This window comes from Callionymus lyra, chromosome 11, assembly GCF_982586985.1.
Source record: "Callionymus lyra chromosome 11, fCalLyr1.hap1.1, whole genome shotgun sequence".
NCBI lineage: Eukaryota > Metazoa > Chordata > Actinopteri > Syngnathiformes > Callionymidae > Callionymus > Callionymus lyra.
The window spans coordinates 5,706,668-5,716,215 of NC_141828.1; the positions used below are offsets into that span (position 1 = coordinate 5,706,668).

At 43.9% G+C, this 9,548-nt stretch overlaps 1 protein-coding gene across 1 annotated transcript; it reads left to right on the forward strand.

The window, feature by feature from the left end:
- Positions 1 to 6,719: 6,719 nt before the first annotated feature.
- Positions 6,720 to 8,156, forward strand: LOC148069030 (D(1) dopamine receptor). The gene is made up of 2 exons (XM_087802559.1): positions 6,720 to 6,767; positions 6,801 to 8,156. The coding sequence occupies exons 1-2, from the start codon at positions 6,720 to 6,722 to the stop codon at positions 8,154 to 8,156; spliced, it is 1,404 nt and encodes a 467-aa protein (XP_087658685.1).
- Positions 8,157 to 9,548: the final 1,392 nt, after the last annotated feature.

Genomic DNA, 9,548 nt, shown 5'->3' on the forward strand with positions numbered 1-9,548 from the left:
TGTGTGTGTTACTATGTTGGAGTGGTGTGTGAGTGTAACTGTGTTGGGGTGGTGTTTGTGTATGTTTCTGTGTTGGGGTGGTGTGTGTGTGTTACTGTGTTGGTGTGTGTTTGTGGTGCTGTGCTGGTGTAGTGTGTGTAACTGTGTTAGTGTGATGTGTGTTTGTGGTACTGTGATGTGTGTGTGTGTGTCGGGCTGTTACTGTTGAAGGATCAAGACTAACCACGGTTGTTGTTGAGGTCAAGTTAGTTATTCAGTTGGTTTGTTGTAGTGATATTGTTGATGTTACGGATGTCGTCCTCTAACAGTTGATCAACATGTAACTCGTACATGTTGGATCTGGTCAGTCAAGCGCTGTAGGTTGTTGAACCGGTGCTGCTGTCTGGGCTTCAGCCTCAGAAACAAACACAACAGGGTCAGGACCCGACGGTCTTTTCTCTGGGCCTGAGAAAAGATGTCACCGCAGCTCAACTGCCCTCGGAATGACAACAAACACATCCAGAGATTTGTTCGGGCTAATTTGGCAAATCGTGGGCTCAGCTGATAACACAGGACGTTTAACTGCATCAGTGTTGAGCGTTTCATTGGCGTCAACTCTATCGCACGGACCAGAACCGGGTCCAGAGCGCAGCCACGCTGTTGTCATATCAGTCTTTCATCTGCTTTAAATTGTTATGATTGCCCGTCACATTTCTGCAGCGGCTGCACAAAACAACAAAGCTGCATGAAAGCAAACACGGAGGTGAACTGGCCATGAACCCGACCAGCACCAAACATACGGACAAAACATTCATCAGCTCAAGTTTGGCTTTTCTTTCTTGGACAAAAACAAACTTTTTACCAGCGGGTTTTACCAGCAACTGTTGTTCTGGACGATGACGCTTGAGCTCCTTGTTATAGACTTTAAACTTCAGGGAGTTGAACACGAGGACTTCAGTGTGTGGTTGAACCAAGTACACTAGATTAGTGTGTAGGAAACATCTTAAAACTGCAAACACAAAGAGCAAAGAAGACATTTCCACACTTTCATCCACAAATCTTGAGAGTTAGGGAACCAGGTCCAAGAGTCGATACATTTCAATATTCACGCTTCTCCGTCTCCACTTTAACCACAACCTTTAGAAAACGATATTGTCAAAGCGACATTTCTCTCGTCTTTCCTACTTTAGTCGTCACTTTCCATTATCAAGGTGTGTTACGACCAAATGTGATGAAAGCAACATTTCGGGAACAATCCGTAATAAAACCCTCAAACTGAAGATTTATTACTTACGGAAGCAATAACTTGCAGCACATCAACCAACCTGAGTCCTGTGCTGTGGCATAAATGGCGTACTTCTCTAAGTGCACTGCTTTACAGGACACTTACAGGAAATGACTCGACGGCTTCTTCTTCTATTACTTTTTAACACTGATTGTAACCAGTCGTTGAAACACTATCACTGACATTTGTTTTGACAATTGACAATTGTTGCGCTCAAATGTGAAAGTTGAGTGTGGATCGATGGACACTTTCCACCCTCAACGTCCTCCATCTTAGTGACGTAGATGAAGCTAAACTGAAGCTAAACTGAAGCTAAACTGAAGCTAAACTGAAGCTAAACTGAAGCTAAACTGAAGCTAAACTGAAGCTAAACTGAAGCTAAACTGAAGCTAAACTGAAGCTAAACTGAAGCTACGTCACTGACGACGCGTCTTCGGAGCAGATACTGACGTAAATGTCTCGAGAAAACACTCATTTTACCATAAAACAACACAACAACATTAATAACACAATGAAACACAACTTAATAACTTGTTTCAATTGTAGAAAAGTGTTGTCAAGTGTCAGTGATAGTGTTTCAACGACTGGTTACAATCAGTGTTAAAAAGTAGTAGAAGAAGAAACTGTCGAGTCATTTCCTGTTAGTGTGTAGCAGCAGAGTTTGATTTGAGACAGAACTACACTGTCAAAAATTGTAGCACTGAGCAAGTACGTGCACTGTCTTCAAGTGTACTGTAAACCAGTGCACTTCAATACATAATAAGTGCTCGATTTGGGACACAGCCTACAACTCTTTTCACTTTCTATTTCAAAACTTTACCTATTAACGTGCTTCTAAGAGTTGAGAGAGAGAGAGAGAGAGAGAGAGAGAGAGAGAGGGAGAGAGAGAGAGAAAGAGAGAGGGAGAAAGAGAGAGAGAGAGAGAGAGAGAAAGAATGAGAGAGAGAGTGTGAGGGATAGATAGAGAGAGAGAGATAGTCAGAGAGAAAGAGAGAGAGAGAGAGAGAGAGAGAGAGGGAGAGAGAGAGAGAGAGAGAGAGAGAGGGGGAAGAGAGAGAGAGAGAGAGAGAAAGAGAGAGGGAGAGAGAGAGATGTTTGAGCACACACACACTCACTGAGATTGAATAGGCGGCTGGATGAAGAGAAAAAAAATCTTGGCTCAACTGTGAGTCGGTGCCTGTGGGTTCAGAGAGATGATAACAGAGTGTCTGGGTGTGAAGAGGTGAAGAGCGAACGACACGGACCAACAACAAGGTCTAGAACCAGGGTTATGACCGTTGAACACGGAAGTCTTTTAAATCAGTGAAAATAGATGAGATCCATCCTGACACTTTTAAACACTAGATATAACAGATGTGATGTTTTCACGTTGATCCAAAAATATCTTAGTGTTTCTCAGATTTACAAGTCATAATGTCAAAGGTCAGCTTCATCGAGCACCACCACGTTAGATCCACGGGACCAACCTCGACCCGTCAATCACGGAGCTTCTTCTGTTGGTCCCGGTAACCCGAGAGTTCCGCCTGCGGCTCGGAATATTTGATCCGAGAACTGATTTCCTCTTCAAGTGTTTTTTAATCATACGAGCGAGCAGGTGAGAGTTCCAACAGTGACTTCAGACGCCGCCGCCCGGGCCTCGTACCTGCAGGTGTTTGTGCTGCAGAGAGTCGGCAGGTGAGATCCTCACAAGTCAACTCTTCACCTCCACGTCGAGCCTCTGCCAGATCTGCCACCGGGCGTAATTACCTGAGCAGGAGGCGATGGGCGGAGATGATGGGCGGAGATGATGGGCGGAGATGATGGGCGGAGATGATGGGCGGAGATGATGGGCGGAGATGATGGGCGGAGATGATGGGCGGAGCTGACCACTGCGTCTGCACGAGGGACGCACACGAGCTCAGTCGTGCACTGGTTCACCACCTTCTGAGGCGAAGCGATAGTAAGTAAGTAAGTAAGTAAGTAATATTTATTTATATAGCGCTTTTCGAGACCAGGGTCACAAAGCGCTTTAACAATCAAAACAATACTCAAAAACAGTACATACTTCAAAGATCAAGACAACACTGAGAACAACACAGGAGTTCAAGAAATTCAAGGAAAAGCCTGAACAAATAGAAACGTCTTAAGATGTTTCTTAAAGGAGTCAGTAGATCCATCAAGCGCAAAGAGAGAGGAAGATTGTTCCAAAGCTTAGGAGCAACAGCCTGAAAAGATTTCTCTCCTCTGGTCCTGAACCGTGTTCAGGAACCATAAGTAGATTCTGATCCACAGACCTCAGAGCCCGAGCTGGGGTGTAAGTCTGGATCAGATCACTGATGGAAGGTCTGACCATGAATAGATCTGAAAGTAAGAACCAGAATTTTAAAGTTGATCCTGAAAGAAACTGGAAGCCAGTGAAGAGTTTTAAGGATCTGAGAAATGTGAGTTCTTCTACTAGAGCGGCTCAGAATTCTCGCTGCAGAGTTTTGTATGAACTGCAGACGAGAAGATCCTTCTTGTTAAGACATGAAAACAAACTGTTACAATAGTCCAGACGAGAAGAAAAGTGACAGTAATAGTGACACAGAGGTCGGTCGAGCGAACCTGTAGTACATGTCAATCAAGCTGTGAAACCATCAGTTGACGTCATGGAAACTAGAGCTTGAATCCATCCAAGAGAATTCATCAATTAATACAGGATTTTTATTAATTATACGATATTTGCTTTATTTTGAAAATGAAGTCTCAACGTAGAACATTTGAGTTCATATGAATAAACACAACTTTAGCTACTAAATACAAATAATCATCTTTAATATTCATATTTAAGTGAATATATCGAGATCCATCTTTTCTCTTCTGACCTAAACTTTGTACAACTTCTCCTCCTACAAGTTTTATCTGATTTGAACCATTCAAACTTTTTATCAAATTGTCTCATGCCTGAAATGTGGGCTTTTATCTCTTCAAATCTTTCTTCTATTCCCCTTTTTCTACCCTTTTTTCCCACATTCATGTTTCAACTTTGACCTCCAGGTACATTTATCTAGTTTAGTAACTTTAAAACACTTTTGTCTACCTACTTCTACTACTAATGCTATGACTTATTATACTTAGATTTCTACTACCAATTCTACTACTACTTTTACTACTTCTTCTACTCCTATGAAAAATTCTACTACTTTTTTCTTCTTCTTCTTCTTCTTTGCAAAAAGTTCAAACGTTTTCACATCAGTCTTTTGTCTTCATGCCATCATTTCATCTGTTTCCACTAATATTACCTTGAATACTTCTAAGATACTTTCAAGTATTTTCGTCAAATTCATCATTCACACTGTATTTCCTGACTCTTCTTGCTGTTTAATTTGTATTATTGTTATTATTAACAACAGCCGTAATTGACGGAATTCATTGGTATATTTCTTTCAAAATAATCGCGTCTGATTCGGTTTAAACGTGTTATTCAAAAATACCTTAAACCTGTCCTTGAATATCGTCATTCATTTGACATCCTGAAGCATGTAACGACACACATACAGTGTACGAACAGCCCAATAGCGCCATCTAGTGCCAACAAAGCAGCATCGCATTTACGTTACCTCAAACAAAACTCAAACATTAATCTTTATTCTCAAAATCAATTATATACATTACAAATATACTATGATATAATTTTAAGGTGCGCGTTTTTTAAAACATTCAGGTAATTATTATTTTTAACATCCAACAATATTTCAGTTCAGTGCAATTTTAACGCTTTTCTTTTGACTCCACGCTCAGTTCATCATGAATCCATTACTGAAGATGAAGATGAAGATGAAGATGATTATGAAGATGAAGATGAAGATGAAGATGAAGATGAAGATGAAGATGAAGATGATGATGAAGATGAAGATGAAGATGAAGATGAAGATTAGGATGAAGATGAAGATGAGGATGAGGATGAGGATGAGGATGAGGATGAGGATGAAGATGAAGATGAAGATGAAGATGAAGATGAGGAGGAGGAGGAGGAAGATGAAGATGAAGATGAAGATGAGGATGAAGATGAAGATGAAGATGAAGATGAAGATGGAGATGAGGATGAGGATGAAGATGAAGATGAAGATGAAGATGCAGATGCAGATGAAGATGAAGATGAAGATGAAGATGAAGATGAAGATGAAGATGCAGATGGAGATGGAGATGGAGATTGAGATGAGGATGAAGATGCAGATGCAGATGAAGATGAAGATGAAGATGAAGATGAAGATGAAGATGAAGATGAAGATGAAGATGAAGATGAAGATGCAGATGAAGATGCAGATGAAGATGAAGATGGAGATGGAGATGGAGATGGAGATGGAGATGAAGATGAAGATGGAGATGGAGATGGAGGATGAGGATGAGGATGAGGATGAGGATGAAGATGAAGATGAAGATGAAGATGAAGATGAAGATGAAGATGCAGATGGAGATGGGGATGAGGATGAGGATGAGGATGAAGATGCAGATGAAGATGCAGATGGAGATGAAGATGAAGATGAAGATGCAGATGCAGATGAAGATGAAGATGAAGATGCAGATGCAGATGCAGATGCAGATGCAGATGAAGATGAAGATGAAGATGAAGATGAAGATGAATATGAATATGAAGATGAAGATGAAGATGAAGATGCAGATGCAGATGCAGATGCAGATGAAGATGAAGATGAAGATGAAGATGAAGATGAATATGAAGATGAAGATGAAGATGAAGATGAAGATGAAGATGAAGATGAAGATGAAGATGAAGATGCAGATGAAGATGAAGATGAAGATGAAGATGAAGATGAAGATGAAGATGAAGATGCAGATGCAGATGCAGATGCAGATGCAGATGAAGATGAAGATGAAGATGAAGATGAAGATGAATATGAATATGAAGATGAAGATGAAGATGAAGATGCAGATGCAGATGCAGATGCAGATGAAGATGAAGATGAAGATGAAGATGAAGATGAATATGAAGATGAAGATGAAGATGAAGATGAAGATGAAGATGCAGATGCAGATGCAGATGAAGATGAAGATGAAGATGAAGATGAAGATGAAGATGAAGATGCAGATGCAGATGCAGATGCAGATGCAGATGAAGATGAAGATGAAGATGAAGATGAAGATGAAGATGAAGATGCAGATGCAGATGCAGATGCAGATGAAGATGAAGATGCAGATGGAGATGAAGATGAAGATGAAGATGAAGATGAAGATGAAAATGAAGATGAAACTCAGACTCAGACTCAGACCCTCAGCGTCACGCGCGCAGGTGAGTCCACGGAGTGGCAGCGAGGCGCGCGCGGATGCGTCGATCACACCCACGAGGATGATGTTGTTTCATTCTTGATCCACACCTTCATGGAGAGTGAAGCGAAAGAACGGTTCGGTCTTATTTTGACACTTTTGGGGGATATTAGGACTACATTCATCGCATGAAGATCGCACTTTTTCCACGGACATGGAAAACTCCTCGCTCTGGATTAATTCCACGGAAGTTCGCTCGGACGTGTGGTCGCGTGAGGAGGAGGATGAGGAGGAGCGCGGGGCTCGCGAGGGGATGAGCTCCAGCCTCCGCGCGCTCGTGGGCTGCGTGTTGTCTCTGCTCATCGTGTCCACGCTGCTCGGGAACACGCTGGTCTGCGCCGCCGTCGTCAAGTTCCGCCACCTGCGCTCCAAGGTCACCAACTTCTTCGTCATCTCGCTGGCGGTGTCGGACCTGTTCGTGGCCGTGCTGGTGATGCCCTGGGAGGCCATCACCCAGGTGACGGGCTCCTGGCTCCTGGGACGCTTCTGTGGCGTGTGGATCGCCTTCGACATCATGTGCTCCACGGCGTCCATCCTGAACCTGTGCATCATCAGCCTGGACCGGTACTGGGCCATCGCCAGTCCCTTCAAGTACGAGCGCAAGATGACCCACCGCGTGGCTTTCGTCATGATCGGGGTGGCCTGGACCCTCTCCATCCTCATCTCGTTCATCCCGGTGCAGCTGAACTGGCACCAGGTGAGCGAGGACCAGGAGGTTCCTGAGGAGGCCATCAGTGCCCGTGGCCTCAACATCACTAGCAACAGCACTGCGGCCAAAAGCTGCGTCGCCAACCTCAACAAGACGTACGCCATCTCCTCCTCGCTCATCAGCTTCTACATCCCGGTGGTCATCATGATCGCCACCTACACCCGCATCTACAGGATAGCTCAGACTCAGATCCGAAGGATCACGTCCCTGGAGCGTGCGGCGGAGCAGGCCCAGCACCAGGGCGGCGGGCCGAACCAGAACCTGCAGCAGCAGAGTCGAGTCAACTACGAGGCGGCCCTGAAGTCCTCTTTCAAAAAAGAAACCAAGGTCCTGAAGACCCTGTCCGTCATCATGGGCGTCTTCGTCTGCTGCTGGCTCCCGTTCTTCGTCCTCAACTGCACCATCCCGTTCTGCGACCCGCCGTGCGTCAGCGACACCACCTTCACCGTCTTCGTGTGGTTCGGGTGGGCCAACTCGTCCCTCAACCCCGTCATCTACGCCTTCAACGCCGACTTCCGTCGAGCCTTCGCCACCATCCTGGGCTGCAACCGTTACTGCTCCAGTAACGTGGTGGAAGCGGTGAACTTCAGCAACGAGCTGGTGTCGTACCCGCACGACACCACGCTCCACAAGGAGGTGCTGGCCACGGTTCAGCCCGTCAAGGTGGAGACCGACCGGCTGACGGACGTGAGCGCCCAGTTTGACGAGGAGTCCATCGTCTCCAGTGTGTCTCGGAACCACAACAGGTCGGCGCAGGTTCCTTCCAAAGTCCAACTGGAGGACGACCTTGAGATCTCGCTGGAGACCATCACGCCGTTTACCTCAGTCGTGGGATTCGAGAGTGAGACTCAGATACCTGGACAAATCCACCGTGAAAACTGACCCTTAGGTGAAGGGTTTACTTTACATGTTGACCTTGTTGGTGACTTTGCCTTGTCTTTGACTAGTTAAGCTGTCTTATGGTTGGGTAGATTTTGAGAGGAGCAATGACGTGTCCAAAGTGTTATTGCGTGAAGTTCAAGACATAGAGAATATATAGAAAACAGAGACTTTTGGATTCTGGTTCCAGGTCTTTCCTGAACCATCAGCATCACCTCTCGTGGATCGAAAAACTACTTTTAATCGAGGAATAACATCAGTTAAAGTCCGCAAGGATTTCTCAGCCCTTGAGTCTTGACATCTGTAGAAAAAAGTTGTGATGTTTAGCAGAAGCGCTGTTGTGCGTCCAAGCTTTTCAGGTGCACATGTGGTCCTTTCATCTTCTGCTGGTTTGTGTAGATGAAAGAGACGACGGTAAGAAGCCACGAGGTCCTGAACCTTCAGATGTGTCTCGGTCTGAGTGACTGAGCCGACAGGTTCTGTGTCTCATGTGTGTATATAGTGTTTATAGTCTCTAACTGTCTCACTTCTTTCCTTATATGTGTTTTTATGGTTTTGAATTTACTTGTTGTTGTCTATGAATGTAATGAAATGTATTTATTTATATGTAAATGTACGTAGATAGGTGATCAGACAGTCAAGTCGATAGATAGCGAGGACAGATGTTCCCCTTTGATCCAGACTGAGGTCTTGACTTTGGAAAGGGTGACTCTTGGGCTGTGTCTCAAATCGTGCACTTCTTTAAGTGCACTGCTTTATAGTACACTGTAAGACAGTGTATTTACTAGCGAAGTGCACACATTTATGACAGAGTAGTAGTGTCTCAAATAGATCGAATAGTTGAAACACTATCACCGACACTTGACAACACTTTTCTCCAATCGAAACAAGTTATTAAGTTGCTGGAGCTGTCTCGCCTGAAAAATCTGAGCCGCTCTAGAGAAGAACTCACATTTCTCCGATGAGGTCTGTGGATCAGAATCTCCTGATGCAGTTGCAGAAACATCTCAAGACACTTTTTGTGCTTTTCCTTGATTCTCTGAGACTCTTGTGTTGTTCTCAGTGTTGTCTTGATCTTTTAATTATATATTTTATTGGGTATTGTTTGAATTGTTTAAGCGCTTTGTGACCCTGGTCTGGAAAAGCGTTCTACAAATATTACTTACTTACTTACATGTTGTGTTGTTTTGTGTTAAAATTAGTGTTTTCTCAAGACATTTACGTCAGTATCTGCTCCGAAGACGTGTCGTCAGTGACGTAGCTTCAGTGACGTAGCTTCAGTTTAGCTTCAGTTTAGCTTCAGTTTAGCTTCAGTTTAACTTCAGTTTAGCTTCAGTTTAGCTTCAGTTTAGCTTCAGTTTAACTTCAGTTTAGCTTCAGTTTAGCTTCAGTTTA